This window comes from Apodemus sylvaticus, chromosome 6, assembly GCF_947179515.1.
Source record: "Apodemus sylvaticus chromosome 6, mApoSyl1.1, whole genome shotgun sequence".
In the NCBI taxonomy this organism is placed as follows: domain Eukaryota; kingdom Metazoa; phylum Chordata; class Mammalia; order Rodentia; family Muridae; genus Apodemus; species Apodemus sylvaticus.
In genome coordinates, this window is record NC_067477.1 from 116723969 (window position 1) to 116751892 (window position 27924).

A 27924-nucleotide genomic window follows, 5' to 3' on the forward strand; every position below is an offset into this window, starting at 1 on the left:
ACCAGTTGGCATCTCATAGGAAGAATGAACAAGCTTTTTTTCCTCCAGACAGATCTTGATGGACAAATTCTCACATTCTAGTTCTTAGAACAGAGGGAGCCAAATGGGAGTGAGGATGACTCAGAGAAACGCTAGTCTGCAAACAGAGGGCCATACCCTGCTGTGGTGAGCAGTTCACCTAGGTGCACGTGTACATCAATATATTTGGGGCAGGATTTAACACTTTGGCACAGAGGCAAGCTTCACTGGGTCAGGGTTCTAGGATATTTCTGCTTCATTGATCATCTTCATGGTCAAGGCTGATCACAGAGAAAGGAACACTAGAGGATTCTGTAAAGGCAGTGGCCACCGTGTATCTGCTTTTCATGTGAGATGTCTCCTTGGTTGAGGCATGGGATCACTGCAAATCCTCAGGTCCTGCACCTGGGTCAGCAAGCCGTGACAGCTGGAGCCAGCGGAGTACTACCCACACTAGAATAAATCACAGCTTTCACCCCTCCCCCAACACACACACACACACACACACACACACCCACACACCCACACACACACACACTGAGAGGAGACCAAAGCATAAACTCATCCTTCCAGATGGCAGAAGGAGAAGAAATGTGGAATTCTTACATCATCATATCCTTCTGGGTGGTCTTGAAGACAAGGTGGGAGACAAGGAGATAGAGAAAGGCAGAAATGTGGCACGAGCATCACACACTGTGCGTGAGACATACACATATCCCCCTTTTTATGAACTAACGCAGATTTGATCTACTATTTTATTTTATCTCTGGCTCAACACAAGGTATAGAGGAATCGGTCCTCTGCTGGGTTACTTTGGTACTGTCTTCTGAGTCAGACCTCTCTGTCTTGGTCTTCCTCTTCTATTGACTCAAGAGAATTGTAAGTTTGATGAAGTGAACATCTATGCTCCAGAAGAGCAGGAAACTGTGGCCATCGTAGCTTCATGTACGCTGGCCACTAGATAAGATCACCACCGGTCTAGCAGAAGGTGCTGTGTTCATGATCTTTGAATAGATGAGCCACTGTCTTCCAGGTTGCCACTAGGCATGTCGTGTTAGAATCTAGTGCTGTGTAATGATGCTCAGTCGCCAAAAGAGTACCAAAGGGTAAATATGTTGTATTAACATGAATCCTAATGACAAACACACTGCAGTTATAAGCACATTGTAGATACACAGAACAGTCGATATAGTCTGAACATAGATACAAAATAAGTTATCCTTGCTTTGTTTTTCAGCAGGGCAGGAGTGTAGCAGACAGCTACTGCATCTGTGGCCATGGAGCAAGCCAGGGGTAGACCACAGAGGGGAATGGAGGGCACTGAGAAGGATGGGAATTTTGCCAAGGACACCAGAGTCCCTGGAACTTTGAGAACAAAGTCCCAGTCCTCTCAAGATGGCCTTCTGTGAATGAGCATGAAGTCCTGCTTTGTAAGAGCCTGTGGCTGAATTTGAGCTGGGATGCTTTAGGTTAATGAACAGGACACTGAGCAGGAACAGACACTGACAACATCTAGCAGGCCAGCCCACTCTCCTGATGGCTTGGTTGGGCTTCTCTGATGTTGTGAACATGAGGCGCAGGCCAGAAGGCACAGTTTGCTTCTACAAGGTGACAGATGGCCAGATTGTTGGCCCACCAAAGGCTGATCTCTTGCCTGGATGCTCTAGAAGGCTGTGAGTGGCTGTGTGTTCAGACTGTCCTGTGCTTTGTCACCATGTAACGATACTGGGTTCTTTCATCCATCACAGAACTGGGACAAATAGAAGGGTCTCAAGTTCTGGATTTGAACCTTCTCCCTTGTGACTTCCAGGAGTTTAGGAAGGAACCCTAAACTACTCTGAGTCTTTGGCTCCTCACCTGAAAAATGCAGTCACAGGAGGGAAGCGCACTTGCCTAGGGCATTCCTGGATGCCACAGGGACTGAAACATACAAAGTGCCTAACCCTGCTCCTGCCGCACAGGAATGGCTCGCTATGTGTAAAGAAACTGAGCATCCAGATATCCTAGGCTGGGGCAGGGGGTTAAACCCACGAACCACAAATGCCCTGTTGAAGACCACAGGGCAGTGCCTTGTGCTTTCCTACCAAATTTTTCTCTTTTCCTATTTGGGAGTCTTTGACACAAAGCGGTAGGAGAATTCCAGGTCCACGTTTACTGAGGAAGACACAGTCTTAGGTTTAGCAAAGCACAGAGAACATAGGCCAGTGTCTTTTCAAGTGTGGGGTGCAGTGCCCTCCGGAGGTTTCTCAGTTTGATCCTCCTCTCTCAGCTTCTCCTTTCCCCACAGCTCCCAGCCCCTGAGTAAATCTCTACTTAGGAAGCCACGGAGGAAAAATAAAAGCATAGAAAATAAAGCAAATTTTCAATTCCACGAAAAGCCTTTTTCATCTGCTCAGAGCCTAGATGTGGAGGCCCCGGGACAGGGTGGGTGGGCCATCGGGGGTCAACTGCCTCATGCCTTTGGGGCAACGGGAGACGGAGGGAAAGTTTGGACACAGGCCTATATCCTAAGACAGAGGAGGTAAAGCTGCCCTTCTATCAACCCTGGGAACTTGGAGAGGTGCTCAAACAAAGGTGAACCCTTCTTATTTATAGTGTGACTGTCAAGTCGTGTGTGTGTGTGTGTGTGTGTGTGTGTGTGTGTGTGCTCATCACGTCTATTCTCTCTCGACACTGTCTGTCTGAAGTTGCTTGGCTCTCTCACTCTGCTACTTTCCTCTTAGATGGAGGGAGGAGGTGGGCGGGAAGCTCATTGGGCAGCTCATGCCCCTCTAGCTTGACTTTGATAAGGTGGTTGGCCAGGGCAAACTCCTCGTCATCCAACATGCCATCCTTGTCAATGTCGGCCAGCTTCCAGATCTTGCCCAGCACGCTGTTGGGCAACTTGGAGCGCACCATCTCCTTTTTGGCGTTGGCACCTGTGATCTTGCCATCCACCGGGGATAAGGTGTAGAAGATCTCATCGTACATAGGCTTGTCCCGGGCCACCACCCACTCGGCATCATCAATGCCCTCCCCAGCTCCCTCTCCATAGCCATGCCCAAAGGGGCCTTGCAGGGTTCCCTCAAACGCTCCGCCCTTCACCATCTGGACAGGCCGCTGGGTCTCTTCCTGGCGCACCAGCACCATGAGCTGGGCAATGTCATGGGCCAGCATGTCGTCCACCACTTCCAGCAACTTGCTCTTCAGTGGCTGGAATTTGCTGAAGTCCTGGGCCTGCAGCTGGTCCTGGGAAGAGACAGGAAAAGGATGAAGTAGAATACAGTGGAAGGAGATGCTCATATCAGAGAAGGGGCCTCCTATCAATGATAGGATCCTTGTCCAATTATCTTTCTAGTGAAAGCAGTTAGGCCAATGGGCTGTAGGGGTGCGGGGAGATCAAGGACCTGATGGGCTAAGGTTAGGTCTTTTATGAAGGAGGAGAACAAGAGCTGGAGCTGAGGAACAGACTGAACTAGTGTTGGTTTATTTATTGACATCCCTTTAAATATTACTACAAACTGGAACTCAGACATTTCTTCCAAAGTTAGTTTTGGCTGTTAAATGGTGAGCCTTGAAGGCAGTAGCTCTCTGAGATGAAGACTTGCGGGTCTCCAGGAAAGCTTATGCTTGAACACACAGCAAAGTGCTGACTACTGTCTATCTACTGTTCTTGGTGCTCCTTGGAGGTCGAGAAGTCATACACTGATCACTGTTAGTGAGAGGGTCGGAGTGACCAGGGTGGTAAATCAAGACAACTAAAACTATAACAAAAGCCATAGGTGGTTCCCAACCTTATAGCTCTCAATCAGGATTCTCATTAGAATTGCCTGGCTATCAAACGACTGGACCCCTGGTGTAAATTGTGGCATAGTAGGCACAGGCAGGTATGTAGACTTTATGAAAGCTGTCCCCTTTGCCCTCACATGTCCACCTACCCACATCACAAAAGAAAGATGCTCTACTTTGAAAATCTTTGCAGTCTTGAAAGGTCCTCAACCTAGAACATTCGATTTCTCCTTGCTTCTAGAACAGTGGCTCTCAACTTTCCTAATGCCCTTCCAGTGACCCTTTAATGCAGTTCCTCATGTTGTGGTGACCCCCAACTATAAAATTATTTTTGTTGCTACTCAAAAACTATAATTTTGCTACTGTTATGAATCATAAGGTAAATATCTCTGTTTTCCAATGGTCTCAGGCAACCCCTGTGAAACTCAAAGGGGGTCACAACCCTCAGGTGGAGAACCACCATTCTAGACAGCCATAGATGCCCAATTGCTGCTCTGGTCTGGCCACAGCAATCTCATTATGTGGGGAAGAGGCAGCTATATAGGGATAGGCACTGCTGAAAATTTAAAGGTTATATACAGCTACGATTCAGAGGCAAGTGCTGGCAGAAAGCTTCTTACCTTCTCTCTACGGCTTGGCCATGGCCAATGCCGTGGAGAGCAGACCAAGACTAGACTAAGGGCCTCGTTGACAAGATATTTCACTTGGCTCCCAGTAGCTGTGTACAAGAGCCTTTGCAGCCCCTGTTTACAGATCCCAGGAAGGTTCTGCATGGATGTACTGTCTAATGGCACGGTGGCTTCTTGCTTGGATTCCGAGGACAGTTCCTGCCTTTTCTACATGAGGCCTATCTGAATGCTTTGCTGGGAAAATGCTAAGACCCTCAGCTGATTCTTGTATATAAAGCAGGTGAAAATGCTCCTTCTGAGAATGACTTTGGGGAAGACCACATCACCCTCCCCAGACACACAATCCCAAGTGGTAGCCTTAGGTTCAAGGGCTTGCAACATACCCCAAACATGCTGTGTGTCACAGACTGTTCTGGAATTCAGAGGTAACCCTAAGCACTTAAAGGTTAATAGCACTATCCTGGAGATAATGGAGACCTTGAACATGTGGCCTTCACTAGATAAGGCCTTCAGTGTCATCAAACACATTTGTGCCCTTCGTGACAACTGTCCCCTCTCCAGGCTTGGCTATGTCATTTGCTGTGAGTGATCGTGTCTAATGCCACCTGCTTGCCTTATGACTCTGTCATAAGGAGCTCTTCAGCCCCATCATTTCCTGGCAACCAGCTAGTAAGATGCTGTCTTCCACCTGTTGGGTCCCTGACCCTCATTACCTGCATCCTCTTCAGGTTGGGGAAGTCCCCAGGGGAGATCTGGTGCTCTCGCTCAATCCGGCCATAGATCTCGGCCAGATTGTTCACCAGTTCTTTCTTTTTGGTGTCCTTCCCGAACACTGAGGGCATCTCCTTCTTCAAGGAGCTGATGATGTAGGCGTGGACCTGACAAAGAGGGACAGGATAACCTCAGTAGGAGCCTGAACTGGTTCTTCAAGTCCCTCCTCCTGACCCTGCTTCTGAAACCATTTCTTTCATTCCTCACAGTAATAGGTTGGCACAGTGAGAATATGGAGAGGGAAGGTCACAGTGGAGGGGGTGAGAACATTGCTGCTGCAGATACTGACAGTGGCAGCTTCTGAACACTAAGGTATCTGGTACAGTGACAAGGGCTTTCAGGCTGTTCCTCTTCATCCTCCACCAGCTCATTCAGTTTACAAGTGTAGGAAACAACACAGAAAGTACAAACCCTTAGCCCTCCCAGGGATCACTGAGGTGGACATGGAGCCAAGCTCTAACCTGGCCATCTAATCCTGAGCCAGCAACCGTAACCGCCCACAATCTCCTGTCTAAGGGACCTCAGTTCTGACAACTGATCTCTACTTTTGAGCCTGTTTGCATTGCATTTACTTGCTGTAGCCTCACCTTGGCCAGCCGGGCTCTCTTGATAAGATCGTTGAGCTTTCGAAGAGCAGCATTACGGGGTAGACTCTGAATGTCTCTGAACAAGTCCTGCTCTTCAGCTTCGAAGAGCTTCCGGTTGTCAGGAATGAGGAGAGGGTGGGACCAGAAGGAGCCAATGTAGACCCGGATCACCTCTGGTGTGTTCACGATCTTCCCCAGGGACCACATGAGGGCCCCGTAGACCCGCATCAGCTGCTGGGTCTCAATCTGGTCAGCCTTGTTCAACACTACTCTCATCTTGTCCTCATGGTTCTTGAGAGCCTTGATGACTTCTGAGAACTCGTCAGAGATGTCCAGCTTGTGGGCGTCAAAGAGCAGGATAATTCGGTCTACCCGCTCAGCAAACCATTCGAGGACAGCAGCAAAATCATACCCTGTGGTGGAGTGACAGTCAGTGGGAGGAGCTTTGGGGCATGGAAGTATAGTGAAGGGTCCAATGTAAAATAATACAGTCTTGGGAAATTGTCTCTGGGTTGACATCCTGGCTTCTCCCATTTGATTTTTGACCTTGAGCAAATTACTGGTGTGTGTGTGTGTGTGTGTGTGTGTGTGTGTGTTTGCAGTAGTAGTTATCAAACACATGCGTGCTGTCCAATTGTTCTTCTACTGAGTTATATCCCCAGCCCTCACCATTTTCCATCTATAAAATGATCATTAGGAAGTATCTGGCATGAAGGATGATGGAGATGCTCAGGAAATGCTGGATTCTATTATAAGTGTTGCTATTTCCATAAAGGGTAGCCACTATCCATTTATCTGGAAAGAACTCTGGACATTGTTTTCATGCTGATATTTTGAGATCGGAACTTACTGTCTTGCAGTATCCCCCACTGGCCTTGAACTTCCTTTATAGGCAAGTTTAGCCTTGAACCTGGGCTCTTCCTGCCTTAGTCTCCAAAGTGCTGAGGTTCCAGGTGTGTATTGTCATGACCCGTTTGGATATTTGGTTTGAATTGGAATAAAGACTCAGAAATTCTTCACGCGGTACAAGCAACAAAACATATGATGCAGGTTACTGATGCATGTCCAGACCATGCCCATCTAAGTCTGAGTTCTGGACTCAAGTGACTTATTCTCCTATAACTACAAGAGCACTTCCTTCCTCAACTGCTGCAGCCCCACCCCAATTCCCAACTCCTGTTCTGTATGGGAGTCCTTCCTGAGGATGTGACTGGACCTCTGGTTATCCAGTACTACACTACTTCAAATCCAGTCGGTTCCAGGAACTCTAGAACTTCTGCTCCACTCAGTGCTAAGCAACTGTGGATCTGGGAGAGGGAGAACTTATCCTGGTTTGGTTATGCAGTGGTCTCCAAAAGACTCATATTGGGGGGCTTGACTGTGAACTGGTGGGCTTTTGCGGAGTAAATGGATCATGAGGGCTCTGAGATAACCACAGCATTAACTCCTTGGTGGATTCATAATACCAAGGGCATTACTGGGGGACAGGGGCTATGTGGAGGAATGGGTCACTGAGGTGGGTGATTGGGGGGGGCACTCTGGAAAAACAGACTTTTATTCTAAGCTCTTTTTTTTTCTGCTTTCTGGCCCCTAAAAGGTTAGCAATGTTGCTCTGCCATGCTCCAATACCTTGATGTTATATTCTTACCAAAGCCCCAAAACAGTGAAGCCAGGAGACCATGGACCATGAGACCAACCTGACCTTTCTTCCTTTTAAGTTATTAGCCCTAGATGCTTGTTACAGTGATGAAAAGCCAACCACAGAGGGAGAGGTTATCCCTGGAACTCACCAAATAGACTATGTTGGCTGCCCAGAAAGCTCCAGAAATCTGTCTGTTTGAGCTTCCTCAGTGCCAGAATTATAAGGGGACACAAGTGCTTCGAAGTCCAGCACTTTTTTATATGGGCTGTGGGACTTAAACTCAGATCCTCATGTTTGCATGACAAACACTCTACAAACTGAGCTATATCTCCCTAACAGTCGGTGCCATTACCTCATATAATTAAGGGACTCTCCCCATAGCCAACCTTAACAAACCTGCCTATGCTTCTCCATCTCTCTTGAACCCAGGGTACACAAGGCAGGTACTCCATCAGTGTATGCTGTACACAGTTGACATGGAGTCCTGTTCTGCCTTTTATATCCAGGAAACACTGAACAGGTCACCTCTGGACCTTTAGTTCTCCAGTCTCTAAATTCAGACCCACCAATGCCTTGACCACAGGGTTGTAAAGATCAAATCTAAGATGAGTGGATGACACCACTTACTTGTAACCTTGCCCAAATGCCCAGTCCCTTCATAAAGAACTCCTCAGTGCATTGCCACAGGATGGAGCTTGCTTAGCACGTCTGTGTCTCTGTGGGATTACTGGCCTGGGTAGGTTCTTAGTTTAGTTTATTAACTTGATATGCTGATAGAATACCCTTGCTTATCTTTGGTCTCTGCTTCTGGGATGGATGACCTTTGAACCTCCATTCTTGGTTTACAGTTCTCTGCTTCCAGGGCCAGAGAGGTGTGAGGACAGGGAGTGCAGGAACATGGAGATGAGACACGAGGAGGGGAGGAATGCTGGGGGCTGCTGCCTCTGGGGCCCGAGGCATGCCTATAGGAAGCCTGCTGGGCTCTGCTGACTAACCAAAGGGTTCCAGGAACCTTTCCCATGATGCAACAAGCACAGAGGCCTCCTCTTAATCCTCCTACTTTTGCAAACTCTGCAAACTCTGGTAAGCTGCTATCAAATGACAAGCAGTGAGGAGCCTCCTCTGAGGTGTGTGGTTGAGGAGACAGTGAGACTGAAGCCCCAGCTCTGCAAACCCCTCCCAGGCCCCCTCCTAGCTCCTGGCTACTCCAGGGCTCCCAGCTACTCCAAGGCTCCTGGCTACTCCAGGGCCTGTGTGACCTCGAGGATGAAGGTTAAATTGCTTCCGTAGCCTGGACTTATGTGTATGCCCAGAAATAAAGGCATGAAAAAGGCAAAGACTGAGCACAGTCAGGAGAGGGGCTTTCCCATTTGTTTTCTGAACAGCCTTCTGCAAGTCTGAACATCTTTTATGTTGCTGTAAAGATATGAGTAGTTACAACTGGATGAATGCGGAATCCATGATGTAGCTATGGAAAACATATATGACATTAGGAAGAGAGAGTTCAGTTTGAATGGAGACTACAAAATATGAACAGTATGCCCAAGGCGACTACAAGATGGCCATAGCCCTTATCTCAGGAATAGCTCTGAGACTCTTAGTAACTATGCCTGAATACATGCAATAGCTCACAGCCTCTGAACTGTAGATCAGTGAGTGGAGAGACAGACTACAGAAGTGGCCCTTCCTGGATTCTTCCTGGAATGTCTGCTGGCACCCAGGGATCCAGTGGACAGACAGGCTCCAGGCCAGTGTCTGGGAAGCCTGCAGGGATCTGCAGCCCCCACCCTTGGGCTCCAGGGGCTGGGAAGAAAGCATTTCTAATTAGTGCCAGGCAGGAGGAAATCAATGAGACAAACTCAATAAGGAAGGCCACTCCTTAATCACCCAGCGCTCCCCTCGCTGTCTGACGTACAGCGTGTCATTCTTTGCATTTTCAGTTTCAAAACCAAGCTCAGTGCCTCCTTACTGTTCCCCATCACCCAGAGTGAACGGGATACTTGTGGGGGCCATATAGCATAGCCCGCGAAAATCTGTTACCATCCAGAGATGTTTTTAAAGAGAGAGAGATACAGAGGCATGCAGTACCGAAAGTGGGGAAGGGCTCCTCTGACAATGGAGAACAATGCGGCAGACTCCTCACAGGCCTCCAGATGGCCCCAGTAAGGCAACAAGACCTTTGCAGTAAGGCATCAGGGCTCAGCCGCTCCTCACCAGCACAAGAACGCCCACAGGTATATGAGTTTACCAGCTGGTCATCTGAGGAACCCCAGAAGCCTTTAAGTGCTCAGGGATAGGCAAGTGTTGTAGGTTATAAGGAATGACACACACCCTCAAAGTCTCAAGAGGAAACTTGGAGTTGAGAGGCTCACGCCGCCCCCCCCCCCATTCCTCCCAACAGATTATGATAATGTGCCAAAAACTAAGGAGTGGGACTCGGGAGACCAAGGCTCCCATTCCAATTGTGTCACCTGCCCTGAGCCCGCTCAGTACTTGGACCGAGACTGTATCTGTGTACAGTCTGGGATGAGAGCATGAAGCCCTGAGGTAACTTTTCCAGAGTGGAGCTGCTGCAGGACTTCAGTCTGAGATACAGTCGGGAAATGTGGCCTCCAGGTGAAAAGGTATGAGGCCTTCCGGACCCCCCTGGGCTCCCCCATTACCGCATCCGTGCTCCTTCCCAGTAAGGAAGCAGCGCCAGCCACATCCTGCCCCTTCCAGGAACAGCTTTCTGCCAGCCTTTCCTGCTTACTCAGAGCCTTTTCTTCCAGACCTGAGTACTAGTCTAAAGCGTCATGCACTGGCTTCTCTATAGACATACACCCTGGCCCCCATTACTCCCCAAGTCTGGACAGAAGGCTGCCCAGAAGCAAGGATCACATTTTGTTTGGCATTAGGTGGGAGCAGAAGGCCCACCCCGCCCCGAGGGGCAGCTTCCTTTTCAGGACTGCCAGGGGTTGGGCAGTTTAGAGCAAGGTCTTTGTGCTGACTTGACTCCAATTCTTGAGCTGAGCCACAAGCCCTGGGCTGGTGTGGTGAGGGGACCTAATTTCAGGCTCTGCAAACCCTTTGGCTAGAGCCCTCATGCAAGGCTTAGTCGGCAAGAATATCTGAGGAGGCCTGGCCCGCCTGGGCATGAAGAAGGTAGGAAGTACCAAATCTACTGTGGCCAACCCCAGGGATGAAGGAAGTCTGGGCAGTCAACTTTAGATCTGTGCATTACACTTTCATGTTGTGTGTGGGTGTCAGGAGGTGTACAGGCAGGCATGTGGGGGAGGGGAAGATATGGGTATATGTGTGAGGAATGTGTGAGTAACGGGGTCTGGAGTAGGATGAACAGAGACTCTGGCTTCATGGTAACCATGGAGATGGATGGGAGAGGCTGTGCACCCAGGCAATGTTCCTGATTCAAGTCCCACTACCATCACCACTACCACCACCACCACCTGGACCACTGAGGTATCTGATAACCTCCCTGATTCTGGTTTTCTCAGGGTGCTGAAGTCAGCACTACTGCAGGCTGGTGGCTGCCCCAATCAGTTCCTGTTTGTCTCACAGCTGCTTTTGCCAGCAGCTCCATCAGTCAGGGATTCAGGACCACAGAGAAAGCCCTGGCATCGTTACTGCTTTGCTCAGAGACAAGAAGAGCCCTGGCACCTTATCTGTTTTCAGAGGGAGGGTATGGAAATATAGGAACACCAGTGCCCAGAATGTGCAGAGCAGCTACTGAGGTTTGAAGACAAGGGCAAGGCAGGAGAGAATGTAGAGGAATGGAAGCAGGCCAGGCATGGAGGAAGACAGGTGTCCCTAGAGACAAGGCTGCTTTATGAACTGCACAGGCACAAACACAAGGGTGATCAATCACATAGCCCACCCCAGAGTCGTATAACACGTAGCTCTGGAGAACAGCTAAGGAGGGAAGAAGGGAGCCCATTGTGATCTAGTCCCAGAACTAAGATCTGTGGACCTTATAGGAAGACCCTAAGATGTATCTCCCTGTGACCTCCGGGGCTTTGTCTGTTCACAACCCTGAACTACTTGGACTCCCATAGGCCGTCCTTTCCAGACCTTCTTGCAAACCAGGCTGTGCTGGCCTAGCAGGTGCATGGGATATACTCTCCCCTCCCCCATAGCCTGAAGTGTGATCTCTCCCCGTGTTCCTCAGCAAGCTGCAGGCGACACTGTGAGCCTGTAAATCCTTTTAGGCCTAGACTGAGATCCAGGGTGAGTACAGCCTGATGGCTCCTCATTCCATCAGAGCCCAGAGTTAGGGGCCAAGGGACCAGGCTTCCTGGACCCTGTCATAAGTCACCAATTACAGGAACTGGGAATCTGTGAGGAGGAACCTGGGAGGTGCCCTCCCGATTCAAATGCTTCCTTCCTCTCTTCTTCCCAGGTTCAACCGTCCAGGACAGAGGGAGGTTTTGCTCAGACCCTTCGTGGTACTCCACTTCTAACACTGTTTTAAGATGGGGGTTCTAGGAAGGCCTGCCTGGGGCTCACCTAGAGAAGGCTATTTCCCAGAGGGCCTCACCAGCAGCCTCTCTGATTGTTTGGGCTCACATAGTCACTGTGTGACCCCAAAGACCTAAGCAGAGGAAGCGGGGCAGCTCAAAGGGGGATGAGAGAGAAGTCCAGAGCCTTCCCTGGGCCAAAGGCCTGAACTGCTAACCCTCAGGGGTCTAGATCCATGGGCTGCAGAGACAGTTACTCCATGTCTGAGGACAATGAGGTGTGGGAGTGAGAGGGTGTTGATCTGTTCAGGCCATATTCTTGTGGAAAGGCTTCTTGGGCCCTGTTAGACCTTTGTCAGTTAGGAATCATGGAGCACACAGGGCGAGGCATGTGTCACCTGAGGTCAACACTCAGAGAGCCCTGGGCACTTCCCAGAGAAAATAGCCAGTCCAAGGCTGACCTTTCCCGGAGGCTGACTTCTGAGTGCTAATTTGGCCTCAGTCCAGGCTGCGAGCATCAGGTTTGGGGAAAGTGCATCTCGTCTAATTTTGTTGCTAAAGATACAAAGCATAGTACAGAAAGGATAAGGCAATTGGATGCTGGGGCATAGACCTGTAAACGCAGTCCTTAAGAGGTAGAGTCAGGAAGATCAGGGGTTCAAAGCCAGCCCTGGGTACGTAAGACTCTATCTTGAAAAATCCCAAATCCAAAGCTGAAAGGACAATGGGCTCCTTAGAGGCACATGGCAGCGATGGCAGGAGAAGCCAGGAGGGCGAAACTAGAGCTAACGCCCGCCCGCCCGCCCGCCCGTCAGGAATGCCACCTACCTCGGCTGATCCTCTGTTTCTCACCAGAGAGGATCCCCGGTGTGTCGATGACACTGATACTTTCTAGCACGGCGTTGGGCAGCTGGGCGCACACAAACCTGCACAGGTGGTAAGAAGAAAGTCATGGTCAGCCACTGAGGCACCTCACTAGCTCGGACTCAAGGGTTCAATCATCTGAGTTTCCCATGGGCTGTAGGGGCCCAGGCCCCATGATGTGGGCCCCGTTAGGTATGACAGCTGACCCCAGGAGTGAGTTACGGTTTGCTTGCCACCTGCCACACCTTGTTTTAGAGTGCTTTGTATCTAGGTTGCTTGGTAAAATGTTGGCTGGCCAATAGGGCTACTCCGTAGTGACAGCCCATCCCACATGTGTGTCCAAAGCCTTGGCTTAATGCTTGTGGCCCCAAGTCATTGATGACCCCTGGCCAACCTGGGGAAGCTTGCCTTAGCTTGACCGACTCCTGATGATCAATCAGAACTCTACCTCCGCTGCAGAGTATTCTCAAATCTTGAGGTGTGCATATACTTAGGTTATGGGAACCTCCCCTCCCCCTTAGACATTCCTGTTTATCCTGCATGTGTTTTTATCTGCAAGCCGACATGAGACCAAGATGAAAGCAACTGCAGTATACCTGGAGATCTGTCCTCTGAGGAATTCCCAAGGTGATCCTGAGGCAGTCTGGGCTCATACTCTGAACTCTTGGTATCAAGATACCCACGAAATACCATTTTTTTACCCTTGCCCCTGGTGGAGGCAAAGATGCTATCTGTACAGCAATGAAAAACCAGGGTGCAGAGGGGCCAGCACCTCAAAGTCAGAGAAGAGTTTGTTAGAACCTAGGCAGAAAGATGGCTTTGAGGGAGGGCTTCCTGGGGGAGGTAGCATTAAGGTTGGCCTTGAGAGATGGGGGGGTGTGTTATCTGGGGATCTAAAGGGCTAGCTCAGCCAAGCAGTGCTCTAGAATGGCTGTCTAGCCTTACTCGGGAGTAACAGGGATGCATGCTAACGTGTGACATAAATTCTCCTCAGAACAAGGAAGGTGACCAGGAATCTATGACTAGCACCAGACAGATGAGTGGTCATCATCTGTCACTATAAGCCACTGTTTTAGTGGCAACTGCAGTTTCGGGACTACTATCTTCTACTGAGAGGCATCTTCCAGCAGGCGCCCGTGGACTAGACTCAGTCCTCTTGCTGGGCTCACCCAAGCTGCTGCCTCCAAGCTGCAATAAAACATGCACTCCACCCTATGGTACTGATACTGTGACTGGAAGACGGGGCAGCCCTTAAGACAGCTATCCTGCTTTCTTCCCTCCAACCATGCATCACCAGAGCAGCACTGTACAGGTCCCTGTGGCCACGAACCCTCACCTGGGTGTAGGACCTCACCTGGGTCTGCTTCTCCAGACTAAACACTTTAATCACCAAAAGCACAGATGGAAAGAGAGAAGGTGGGCACTTTAGAGGTAGGAGGTACTCCCCCTACCCTTTACATACATGGCTTTACATACATGCTCGTTATAAATTACTTTCAGAACCTTTTACTCTATATTCTTCTATAGTTTTTAAAAAATAAAGCAGTTCAGCGAGACACACAATGAAACAGTGTCTTCCCTCATTCTCCTCCTCCTCAATTCCTAGTGTGAAATTCATACAAGTACAGCTAACCACTCTCTAAATGTGTTTTCTCTCTCAGGTTCCTTTATACATTTGCAGGAAGAAAGCAGGGCCCAGAGATTTTGCAATTTGCATTTTGTCATCTTATGGATGAAGACAGCAATACTGAAGGAGTTTGTGTGTTATTCAGACTGCAGACTACACACACACACACACACACACACACACACACACTCACAACTTCCTTGGTTTCAAAAAGCCTAATCATAGAGTTAGTGGGACCTGCTGGGTTTGGTTAATGACATAAAGGCACTCCTCTGTCAGGAATGTGCTGTTTACTATGGTAATTATACAAATCTGTTATCATAACTGACCATATGCCATTACATATAGATGCTATTATCACGGTAAGCAGTTATCCTGAAGGGAGGCTAACCATGAGCCTTGCCCTCCAACTCTTTTGATGACTGACTCTGTGTGCCCCTGGTCCCCCCACCCCTTACCTGGAAGCTAACTCCTCTTTGACTCAGAGGAATGAGGCTGCTTAGCTGACTCACAGTCACTCACTGCAAACTGAGGCATCCAAAATGGAGTGCATCATGTCTCCCGCCCCAGGTGCCTCAGTCACGCCTCCTGACTCATTCTTTTACATCATCTTCCCTCAACACACAACTATTTTGTGTTTTGTATCCTCTGTGCCTCTCTTCACCTTTCCCTGCATCTGGTCTTCTCAGTACCAGGTAGTAGCAACTCCTGGTCTCAAGAACCCCAACCCAATGCACCTCAGTACTGACCACTGAAGTTCATTTTTGCTGATTTAACCTTCTTTCCTAGGAAGCCACGCACACCTCCTGAGGACCCTCCCCAGACCAGCTCCCCGGTGATTTTTTTCTTGTCTCCCTGGCCCTGTTTTGGAAACATGTCCTGCTAAATTTAAATATGTGTTGATATATGCGTCTATGTTGGGGTGTGTGTACATGAATGTAATGTCTATGGAGGGCAGGAGGCAGTGCTGGATCCTCTACAGTGAACAGCCAGAGGACCATGCTATGAAGAGAACTCAGGTCCTCTGCTCTTAACTGCTGAGCCATCTCTCCAGCCCAGGAATCAAATTTGAAAACAAAAAAGCAAAAAATCTACATGGTAACTAACCATCCTACCACAATCTAACATTTCTGTCAGTTATTATGCACTGGACAGGAAGTGCCTTCTGTTCAGTATCCTGCTCACCTCTGCACTGACTCCTCAGAGATATTATTACTATCCTATATTACGCCCAAGCAAAGTGAGACACAGAGAAGGGTGGTAACTCGTCCAAGAGCCACAGCTCAAGGTGGGATCTGGTTCTAGGACTGTCTGAAGCCAAACCCCATAGTCTCAACTTTTATTTGAAATATTTCCAATGAGGAAAAAGTAGCCTTGATATTGAGTGCAATGTAGATGTAAGCTGGATTAATCATATTAACAGGGTACAGTTATGACATGAAGGCCAGATTAGCTTGTCCAGCACTCACTAGAGCAGCAGTTCTCAACCTGTGGGTCATGACCCCTTTGGGGAATGAGCAACCCTTTCACAGGGGTCGCCTAAGACCATCAGATGACACATAGATATTCGAATTACAATTCATAACAGTAGCAAAATCACAGTTATGAAGTAGTAACAAAAATAATTTTATGGTTGGGGGTCACCACAGCATGAGGAACTGTATTAAAGGGTCACGGCATCAGGAAGGCTGAGAGCCACTGCTCTGGGCTTTCCTGACTCAAAGCCTCATGACCTTAGTATTTTCAGGCCTGAACTTGTCCTAAGGGAAAGGAGGTGACCTTCCAAGGGCACACAGGAGCTAAAGAGAACTACTGCTCAAACTCAAAGCCTCTTTTTTCAGACCAGTGTTCTTTCCAAGGAGAACATTCAGGAGCAAGAATGAACCTTCTATTTCTCCCTTTGCTTAGACAAATAATCCCAGCTATGGTGTAAGCAGATGTTGAGAAACATGTAACTTTCCCTTAGCCCTTTTATTAGGGAAGGGGAGGGTAGGTCCATTTGATCCAGGACCGTCAAATCCTTCCTTGGTCTTTCGTCAGTGGGATCAGTCCAGCATTCACTGCTGTTAAGTCCCATACTATGATGACAGACTCAGTTACACTCAGGCATCAGTCAAGAAGCTGGTACAGAAAAGACAGAGTCTCCCAGGACCACACCCCTCTCCTTTTACCTCTGTGCCCCCAAAAGAAGCAAAGAGACCACCCAGCAGCACAACCCCCCACCCCACGCTGACTCACCTGTTCAGGAAGGCATTGCCAAAGGCGTTGAGCTTTCTGAAGGGTTTCTTCGGATCCACCACCAGGGCATTCCCAGGAATGATCCCCTCCACATCTCCCTGCATCACTGCTATGAAGGAATCAGTGGTTGGCTCAGGCCCAATCCTCATGCCTGGAAAATCCTGTTCCAGCAGGTACCTGCAGGAAGGAGTGCAGTCGTGTAGGCATGGTGCTCAAAGAGGGGCCCCGTTTGTCTGTTTCACAGTTGGTCATACACAGGGCATCCCCATAACAACTGCAGAGGAAGTAGGATTTTAGCTGGGCCTCACACACTCTGCTTCCTTGGTCGTCTCCCTGCCGGGACTCAGGAGGGGCTGAAGCAAAGCAAGGTTTGGACCATGAAGGAACCCATGGACTGAAGTCAATGCCCAACTCCAGTATTTTAGACTTCACGAATCAAAACACCCAACAGAAATTTACATACACAGGCATGTAATGAGAGAATCTCATATAGGTCTTCTGGCTTCTTAGAGATCATTCGTTATATACGTGACTAGTTCTTTAATATAAAAAGTGTATTGTGATATAACAAAACAGCAGCATAAAGGATGAACTATGAAAAATGAATTCCAACTCACTCTAGAGTTTGGTTCCTCTGTCTATATTCTTTACATTCTGGAGCCTTCTAGAAATATTCTGTGTGTACATGTGCTATAGACTTCATGCTTAGGCACACTTAGGCACACATGGATGATTGGAGGTTTTTCTTACTATATTTGTATTTATTGTTTGCGTTACAGTTTTACTTAGTGTGTGTGTGTGTGTGTGTGTGTGTGTGTGTACATGTTGAGATGTGTCACTTCCTATGTGAAAATCAGAGGATATTTTAATGGGTTGGCTCTCTCCTTCCACTATGAGTCCTGGGGACTGAACTCAAGCCAGCAAGCTCGGTGGCTGGAGTCCTTACCACTGAGCCACCTCACTGGTCCTGACTGAAGTTTTTAAGCAGTTTACACCTTTCTTCTTGTCATTACCCAATTGATGCAAGCTTCTAGCATGAGACTATATTCAAGACACCTTGTGTTGTACTTGCACAAGGCACATTCTCTCCCTTGCATCCTTAGGCATTGGGCAGTTTTATCACCAATATTTCCATTCATGGTGAGGTCCCTGGGGTTGAGACTTTAACTGTGCTTTTTAAAAAGTATTTGTTTGTTTTCATCTCTGTACCTGAAGTGGAGTAAACCAAAATTTACCTCTACTGATGTTTTTCTATTGCACCTGACACCTGCACACACACACACACACACACACACACACACACACACACACACACATCCTGCCCTCAGCTTGAGACTTAGTAACCACAGAGGATGTTGTGCAGCCCATGGGTAGGAATTTACATACTCTGCAGTGGTTATGCAGATAATAGCCATGCGTGGGTTTCGTTTTATGTTGAATACAGTTGGGAGATAGCAATCCAGATTTACTTTACCCTTGTTAATAACTCTGTAGAATTCCATTGTATGAATCATTACACATATTTAATGAACTTCCTATTGATAGCTGGTAGCACTTTCTATTGTCTAGAAGGGAGGAAAATGGCATTACAGGAATTGACACATGATCTCTGTGAAAGAAGGGAAGCGTGGCTGCCTGTTTTATGGGGTGGTTTTTTAACTTGTTCACTCTCTACTTCCGGTACCTGATTCTGCTCGTGCAGGGTCCCGGGCAGGCCTCTGCCCTGCTCTGAACCTCGTGGTTGGTTCCACTAGGATTCTGGCCAATGGAATCTTCAGAGTTTCTTCTGTGTCCTGGCTACTGTGCCAGGGATGGACTTCTGAATGGTACCATCTGCAACCATTTATTTTCATCCCTGGTGATGGCACTCCTGAGGGAGCAGGAGGATGGTTGCTTCCGAAACTCTGACAGTGTCATGGCATGACAGGGATCTCTCTGCTCTTCTCACCTGGGCAGCAAGAGCTCGAGGCCACCTGCCTCCCCAATTAGAGGCAAACAGAAAGGGAGCAGGCTTAGCCAGGGAGTAGTCAGTAAGGATGACAGAGAACAGAGCCCTTTAGGATCCTGGGACGAGTTTGGATACAGACAGTGTGTGTGTGTGTGTGTGTGTGTGTGTGTGTGTGTGGTGGGGCTGTACTGAATAACAGTGCATGGATCTACCCCGCAGTAGGACTGGCCAGACAGAGCATCTTTGCTGGGCACTAAAGGGTGCTGCCTGAGAAACAAACCTACAAAATGAGGGCTCAGAACAATGAGAACCACAGAGGCCCAGCTTCCGGGTCCTTAGAACCAGCTACACAGGCAGGGCTCTTGAGGAGCATCAGCTGACGGGTTCGGGGCTCTACTCTGATGTTTCTAACCTTCTTGGTCAAGACCTTAGCAAGGCTGTGCTTTATAAGGTTCCCAGCTGATTCAAACACACAGCCAGGACATTATAGTGGGCTCCCTGTCATTTTCTTAATAATAACCGCTGACACATATAATAGCAATCTGAGTGTTACATTCTGTTCTGAAAGTCTGGTAATGCTTTCTTCTGTTCCCTACAGTAGCACTTGAGGTAGGCTCCAAGGAAGCTAAAAGGGGTTACACGGCTTTCTCAAGTAATAGGGCTGGAACCCATTCCTCAGCCCCAGCAGGGAGACATTGGTGCTGCTTTTCTCCCATCGTTGCTTCCTCTGAGAAATCACCTCCCAGAAAGCTGACCAAGGCCCAGGCAAAGACAGGACAGCTCTGGGGCTAGAGGTCCAGTCTCCTGGCTCAAGTTTGGGCTGCTTGCCATCCTTTGCCTCTCTAGGGTCCCCAGCAGGCTATCTGTGCCTTCAGGAAGCAAGCGTTTGGAGCCATACTCTATTCCACGTTTCCTGGGCTGGGTTGCTATGGACTCTGTCCCTAAGGAGCCTGTGGAGCAACTGCAGTAGCCTCAACCCCAGAGGAAGCTGTTGATCTGCTTGCTTAGAGACTAACTACAGCAGCAGTGCGGGGGAGCCTTTGAAGTCTTGGGTTGCCTTGGGGATCCCCTCAAACCTCTCTCATCTCAGTCTAGCACCTGGGAGTATTGAGGAAGGATTTCTCCCGGTCAGAGCATCATTTTGAGAGCCTGTGGTGGAGCTGTGATCAGGAAAAAAAAAAGCCACATATAGGACGGCGCTTTCTGTTCTCTTGGTGATCTTTTCCCTTGGGGACTTCCTGAGTGAGACAGGACCATGGGCTCCCTGACTATGAGGACCAAGCCCTTTAAAGGGTACTTATCATAAACACCATGGTCTCAGCACCTTCCTCCACCACACAGGGCATCACAGTTCAGGCTTACTTTTTGCCTGTAATATGCCAGACACTGTTCTAAATGTTCCATGGTCATCTCATCTCAGATTCATATCCGCTGGGCTGTTAGCACCATGATCCTCCTTGTTAAATGCACCCAGGACAGTAGCTCTCAACTTTCCTAATGCTGTGACCCTTTAATACATGTTGTGTATGACCTGTAGGTATATGATACCCTTCATGTTGTGGTGACCTCCCAACCATTATTTTGTTGCTACTTCATAACTTTAATTTTGCTAGTGTTAGGAATTGCAATGTAAATATCCGTGTTTTCGGGTGGTCTTAGGTGACCCCTGTTAAAGGGTTGCTCAGCCCCCAAAGGGGTCATGACCCACAGGCTGAGAACTGCTGACCTGGGAGTTAACCCACCTCGTAGACTGTTCTGGGAGTTGGATTAGTTGCACTGTTACATATTTAACTGGTACCCTTTACGGAGCATCTTTTCTCATTTTAAAGGGTAGGAGACCAAAGCTGATCTGCCCAGTGTGCACATCAGTTACAGAGGGCCTAGGATTTGAGTTTGACATTTGGATTTAAAAACCCATGGCTTTTCATCACCATAGCCACAACCTAAGCCTCCTCCACCTCCAAGAAATGTATCCGCCTCTGGGGACTGGCCAACAATGATGCCCCTCACCCAGATGTGGAACTAGAAATGAAAAGTGATATAAGCGCCAAAAGTATATCGTTTGGCAAGAATCAGGTTAGAGCCAGGGCCTGGGACCCACAAACTCAGGAACACATGTCTCCAGAAACTCAGCCCCTGGCTACACTCTCATCCTCAGTGACCACAGGTGTATGCATATGTGCATGTATGTATATGACGTATACGCATATGCTCTTGTTGTCAGATGGTAGGAGGGGGTCTTGACCCTAGTGGTTTTTCAAAAGGACATTGAGAAACAGTAAGGCCAGATTCCCTATGAGAATCTGTGTGCTGATTTGGGACAGTCGATGTTGGCTGCTCTGTCCTGTGCAGACCCATAGAGGAGGTGTAGAGGAGTGTGAATGGGGACAGTTGAACTAGAGGGATGGAAAGAACCATTCTGAGGCAGCCTCAAAAATGCCCAGAATGAATGAGGCCACAGCAGCAATGAGCTAATGCTCTTTAGAAGGCGTCTCGGATTCCAGCTCTGGAAGACGTGCTGTACTCAGCAGATGAACAAAGGGTAACACTGCTCAGCCTCATGGGTCAGCTTCCTGGGGAGCTGTGGAGCCACTGCCTGAGGTGGCGGGGCCAAGGGCCCTGGGCTGGGTCTGCTGGCTTCTAACACTCACAGGACCCAAGACTTGCTGACTTCATGTGAGTCTCGGGAAACCCAGAGACTAAGGAGGCCAGCCAAGAGCATGCCCAGAGGCTACAGCGAGGCCAAGCAGGGAACTGGGCGGGATAAATTCTCAGAGACATTTGGGCACGGCTTGTGGCACTGGGTGCCCCTCAAACAAAGCCACCACTGTGTCCAGAAAGGAAAAATCTATTGAGGAATCTCATGCACTACTTCTTTACAGGGTGTGGGACAGATTGCCTCTGTTATTGGGCAAAAACCTTCCCACAGCTGTGTAAAAAAAGAAAAGTTAATTCAAGCCTGGGTGGGACCAGCTGAGATGGGGGGACGCATGAATTAAGGAGGCACAGAACACTCCTTACATCGTGTTTATGCTTATTCTGTGTTTTGAACTTGCGCCCACGTAATCAACCTTACCTGCACCACAACATGACAACATCAATTCAGTTTGGCAACAGAGTCAGCTGAAAAATAGCATGTTCAAGTTCAGGGTCAAATTTGAGGTCCCAAACACTGAAAAGATTTTGGTGTCTCCCCTCCCTTGCCATCCAATGCAAACTAAATAAGGGCTCAGCCATAAAATATGTGTGGGGAAATTCAACACAAATCTGATTTTTCCCCCCATGAGGGAGGTTTTTCTTCATATGCTTCTTAAGTAGAAATTATTTCATAACATTTCCCTCATTTTTTATGCCCTGCTTAGTTGGCAATCTAAGCATGTGGTCTGCTTTCCTGATGACCTAATGCAGGGTATGGCACAGAGCCCAAGAGCCTCATCCAGGCCTATCTTTCAGGCACCCGTCTCCCCAGCCAGGAGGCCCAGGCCTTGAGCAGCTGCTGGATTTAACCCCAGACGGGGAAGGAACTACGAAGGCTGAGGACCTGCAAATACTGCTACTGGAGGCTCTGGGTGAGGAGCCCCAAATCATCTGAAGAACCTGTTGTTCTCTTGAGTGGCTTAGAGACCCACACAACTCTCCCACCAACAAGACCCTGGTCAAGTTGCTCAAAAGAACACTGGGACTGACAAGATGGCTCAGTGGGTAACGGTATCTGCTGCCAAGCCTGACAGACTGGGTTTGATCTCTAGCATGGTGGAAAGACAGAATCAACTCTGGCATACACATACACACAGGCAGGCAAACACGGACACACTCAATAGATACCTAAATAACTGAACACCTTAAAGGAATGGCCTCCACCTCCCTGGCTTATAAAACAGGGAAGCCCCTGGTTTCTAACTATGACAGCTTAAACTGTTTGAGGGAATACTCGGGAGTTTTGAGAAAGCAAGGCCTGAAGCAGATTTCCCCCACAATGACACAAACAATAATTAGAGAAAATGAACCCTTCAGGGTTGCCTGTAGGTACTCGGCACATTTCCACCTCGTCTCCAAACCCAGTTCAGACGTGTCCAACGTGAAGTGTTAACAGATCCGTGCCCCACCTCCCCCACAAACCACACACACTCTTTCCTCTCTACCGTACAGCGGATCTCACAGCTCTTCCTCTGCAGGTAGTTTCAGTGCATTTGAAGAGCACACTTGTCCCGTACTATGGGCCTTTGTGTTATGCATCTATATCTTTAAGTACCTATGGGTCCTTCCCCTTTAAAATAAAGTCAGGATAACTCTTGCCTCACTAGCCTGACTTAGTTTTAGGGAGAGAGTAACATACACACAGAGACACAAAGTAGATGGAAGACTAGAGCTAGGTTAAGGAGTCAGCTCCATGCCCCAGGAAATGGCCACGTGCCCTGTGCGCATCCTCTGCTATGGGAAGAAGTGTATGCAGCAGAATAGCTTAGAGCTGTGATTGGCTGGTCTGAGCAGTCAGTCATTCCCTGGCTGGCTCCACCCATGACAAGCCTGCCTGTCTGGGACACTAGTTAGTCCAGCATCACGTTCCTCCTCTGCCCTTCTGTAGCATAGAGAGGCAGCATGTCCTCACCTTCACCAAACTAGAAGGCTACCCCCTACCACCTTAGGGGCATCCTTAGCTAGAAAGAGGGAAGGGATTGATACCCCACCCCCACCCCATTGGTACCTGGAACTAAATGGCACAGAATTGGTTCTGAATGTTCCTGTTCCCACGAAGTGGTTATTAGGATTCACAGGGTATGGATAAGGAAACAAGATTAGAGAGAAATAAGGATGTAACCTCCCTCATCCTTCCTTGTCAGTCTCTTGACTAAAACGTAGGGGAGCCAGGTTTTACCGACCTAGCCTGGGTTAAGACCTTTGTCCCACAACCAATGGGAATGGTATGGAAACCTTTTTCCACTGTTGTCTCTGTTGATTTCTGGCTTCAAGGTGATTCCTCAACTGGATCAGAGGCAGACAGATATAGTTCCTCTAGTCTGAAGCCTTTTGCTCCCTTCAGTAACCAATGAGCCTTGGATAAAAGCAACTGCATATTTACCCAGCTCCACTTTGAACCCAACAGACTAGGACCCTAGACAATAAAAGAGCATTCTTTGACTCCTGATAGCAGAGCCCTGAAGTGGTGTAGGTACTGTTGCAGGCAGAGTTAAGTCTACAGAGGAGTGGGTTTCCCCAGAATGGTGAACTCTCTGTCTTTGGCTTCCATGAAAATCATCTTTCATGACATAATCACATACTGAAGCCCAGGGCAAGGTCTGAGTCCCCATTCCTGGGATCCCATCCCTATCTATCCTGGGAATGATAACAGACAGAGCCAACACAGGAAACACTACATCAGTCACCTTTGGTAGAGGCTGCAGAGTCCTTCACATTAAGAAATGTGAACAGTTGAATGAACCAGCTAAGTTGGGTTCACTCTGGATCCCAGCATCCCAGTGGTCTGAGGCTTACTACAGAAGAGGCTCAGGATCAACCCAGACATTACCATGGGGACTCTGAACCTCAGACCTCTCCTCTTCAGTCCAAGTAAAGTCCAAGCAACAGCTGGTACTTGGACTAGTTCCTGCCTGCCTCTACTTCCTTTCTCCCGTCTGCCAGCAGACAGAGGAGGCCCAGAAAATAAATATCAAGAAAGGGTGGCCAGGAATCCAACAGGTCCAGAGAAGGAGGGACTTGAAGCTTTCAGAGAAACAGCGGAGGCGGAAGAAGACCGCCAGGGACACAGAGCTACTGTGCTCCAAAAGGCAGACTGTGTTGGAGGGAGCAGCCCACAGACCAATTTACTGTTTATTTTATTCCTCTGGGTTGCTGGGCCTTAGGCCAGGGAAGTTATTTCAGGCAGAGATCATAGCACGTCAATTAGTTATTACAAGAATGTCCTTTCTGTATGTTCTTCCCGAGACAAGCAATAGATTTCATGGCAAACACGCAGAGCTGAAAGCAGAGAGACACTCAGGAGACATAAAGCCAATAATGAGGGACACAAGGGGCGCGTCCGAGAGGGGAAAGGTTTTTCCTAGGCTCAGGCCTCAGACAAAGACGGGAAGGCTCCTAAGGGGCACACTGGGGTGCACACACTGGGGGGGGGGGGGAGTGATAGTTGTGCTTACTACCATCCAGGGAGGCAACTGCAGAACATGACTCAATAGAGAAACTTTCTTTTTTAAATTAAATATTTATGAAAAATGCTGCATAGCCTTTGGCCTTTTTTCCCAGGCTTCTTGTAATTTCAGGGGGAAAAAAAAAGACCAATCTGTGGAGAATGCGCTATTCAGGGTAATCATGTAGCAGCCAACAAATCAGGAACAACCAGAAACACTCAAAAGTAGCAGCTAATTAAGGAATAGACTGCATCTATCTGAAGTGAAATATTATATAGCTGATGAAAATGAGCTATGTGAGGCATATTCACACTGACTATAACTAAAAAAACTTTAGCTTACAAAATTACATTCATGGTATGAGCTCAACAGAGTGTAAGACAGTTGTAAGTACTGAAAAGGTAAACATATTTTCAATGTTTTTTTCCCCTTGAGTTAAAGGCTATGGACAGTTTTGTTTCTTTTTCAGGTTTATTCTATTCTTTACTTTTTAATAATGAATGAAACTGTTGTATTTAATGAGAAGAGAGAAAAATGTGCAGTTTGGTTTGGGAAAACCTCTGTGTTATAGTTCTTCTTATCCTGATAGTTGAGTCTCTCTACTCTTGCCCTCTCTAGAGGGGAAACAGCTTTGGGTGCATGAGCTAAATTCAGTTATTGTTATGAGCAGGAAGGGGGCCCCTTGGACTAGTAGGATAAGAAAGAGGAGGGATCTGTGTCCCTCAGATAAGGGATAATGTGGGGCACCCCACTCTACCACTTTCTTAGATCTAGTAACAGCCTGTGGTGACTCAGGCAAAATCCAGAGGGCATCCCACACAGATGCTCAAGCCTTTCTGTTACTTAGGGACCCCGCTCTTAAAACACACATGCCTTTCTTCCCTCCCAGTTTGCAAGATGGCTGCTGGGAACTCCCCAGAGCTTAGTCCCTGGAGATTCTCAGACACAGAAGCTACTAAAGTGCCTTTGCTGCGGGAAGGAGATGTTCCAATAGTTTCATGTCCTCAGGGTGGTGACCAAGGATCAGAGAGCCAGGGCAGGCTGTGCAAAGCCAAGAACAGTTTGTGGATTGCCCACACTTCTCATGAGGCATAAACCCAATAGGGTGGAGAACAGAGATACAAAGGAAGTTGTGTGCACAACCCAGGTATCTCTGAGGCACGTTTGGCACCAACTGGTGTTCAAAAAAAAATTTAAGAGCTGACCCTCTGTGTTCTTAGTTAAATCCACTCAACACTACTGGTAAACTTATGGCATCTATGTAGTTTTCTAAAGGGAGCTCTATAGCTTTCATTATTACTTTTTAAAAGAAAAGTGATTTAGATTTTTAAAAATAAAGTGAAAAAAAAAAAAGCCAGTGGATTTATCTCTCATGTTTAAAATATATTAAAGTTGACAAGCCATGACCCCCAGGTCCCCACTTCAGAAATAATTTTACCTTGCAAAACTGCAGGTTAAGTTGACAGCCCGAGACTGTCCACTCCACAAAGACAACTGACTTGGCGCTCTGTTCAAACAGGACAGGTTAGCAAGGTATGCATACACACGGCTCCCAGAAGCTTAGCACTGGAGACAGGAGGAGCTGGAAACAGTCACCAGGCTACTCCACTGCTCTCCTCACCAAGCAAAGCACATGGCTCTGTATGTCACCGGTGCCAACAGAAATATGAGGACTGCTGCTTTCCAGCCCTCTGGAGAAGGGTACCCTTGACTCTGGGAGCATCCTGCACCTGTAAGAGTGACACTCTCAGGCCAAAGGGCCATAAGCAGTGCCCAACCTTTGCCCAACATGCGTAGCCTTCAACCTTTGAAAAAGGCAGCCTGGCTTTGCAGATTGTACACACTGAAGATGGAAGAGAGGCCTGTTCTTCAGAGATAGGAATGTTTCTACCTCCCTCTCTGAATGCTTGCAACCCCCCAATTCTATCATTCAGTTGAATGGAAGACTCCCTGTTACAGGCACTTAGCACATTTTTCACAGGCATCTAGGGCTGCTTCCATCTTGTGCAGCTCTAAACCCTCACTTACCCTCGCGTCACCTCTGCTATCTCACCTGCAAAGTCAAGGCCGGATGAGGCACCTCAGCACCTCCTCTACTTCTGTGAGCTTTAATATTATTACTGAATATTACAATCAAAGAAGAAACCTATTAGAAGTATCCCACTTCTCTAAGAGACAGACTTAAAAGCGCTGTCAGAGAGAAAGAAACATGACACAAGAACAAATGACCCCAGGGTTTCCGGTTCGCCCCCATTTCCAGGCCTGAGACCATGAGAACAACTCAGCTGCAAAGGTAAGGCTCCCCTGGGGAATCCTGAGCCCTTCACAAGAGGAAAGATCCTAGTCAAAGGGAGGGTTATGATACCCCCACCTTCATTAGGTGTCTGGTTCATTCTGTGCCTCAGTTTTACAATGCCCAAATCAGATAACAGGGATGATCTTAATTTGAATGCTTCAAAATGACCAGGGCTAAGAACTGCGGAGGGACATCATGTAGGACTCAATGGGGGATTTGGCAGCAGGGTCAACTTTTGAGGCCTCCCACAGAGATATCTTCAGAGCCCTTAATGGAAGACTTTCCATGTCACCCTGAAGGCTCAGCACTTAGACGCAGCTCACCTGATGAAGGTGGTCTTGCCGGTAGAGTACTGGCCCACCAACAGGACCATGGGCTTGTTGTCGAAATCAGCATCCTCCAGGGCGGGCGAGTGGAACTCGTGGAAGCGGTAATACTCTTCCAGAGGCAGCAGCTTGGTCTTGTAGAGTTTCTTGAGCCCCTCGCTCACCGTCTGGAAGACCTCAGGATCCTTCTTGCGGCGATCATCGTTACCCAGCCAGCTGAACATCGTGGCAGCTGGGAGAAGGCTCCCGGGAGTGGCACCCGCCTAGCTCGAACCACGCAGCCACTGCAGCCTTACCAGAGCTCGGGGCTCAGACCTACCATGGCCCGGGCTGCCCCAGCTGCTGGATCCAGTCCAGCTCCAGCTTCATCCACAGTCGGGCTGGGGAGGATGCTGCTGCTGATCGTATCAGGAGACCTGCAATCTTGGAAATGAAAAATGAACCTGCCGGGAAGCCGCTGAGTGAGTTCTGGGTCTCCCCAGATAGGTGGCTAAAGGATGCTCGAGCTCCGCTGCTGCGGCGCCCAGGCTGCTCTGAGTAGGCAGCGGCGCACACAGCTCCGCATCCGCAGCAGCATCCCGCCGCCCCCGGCGCGCGTTTAAATGCCAGACGT

The 27924-nt window shown here is 48.5% G+C and overlaps 1 protein-coding gene and 1 long non-coding RNA gene across 5 annotated transcripts in view; one reads left to right on the forward strand and one right to left on the reverse strand.

Moving 5' to 3' along the window:
• Positions 1-759: 759 nt before the first annotated feature.
• Positions 760-27922, reverse strand: Ehd3 (EH domain containing 3). Its single transcript, XM_052186301.1, has 6 exons — positions 27309-27922; positions 16599-16775; positions 12698-12795; positions 5774-6186; positions 5129-5293; positions 760-3246 (listed from the first exon to the last, which is right to left on the reverse strand). Exons 1-6 carry the CDS (start codon positions 27533-27535, stop codon positions 2719-2721), a joined length of 1608 nt encoding a protein of 535 aa, XP_052042261.1. The 5' UTR covers positions 27536-27922; the 3' UTR covers positions 760-2718.
• Positions 26385-27924, forward strand: part of LOC127687557 (uncharacterized) — a 39282-nt gene continuing 37742 nt past the window's right edge. For all 4 annotated transcript variants that reach the window (XR_007978407.1, XR_007978410.1, XR_007978408.1 and 1 more), the window contains exon 1: positions 26385-26982. This is a non-coding gene — a long non-coding RNA (uncharacterized LOC127687557). The remainder of the gene's footprint in view (positions 26983-27924) is intronic.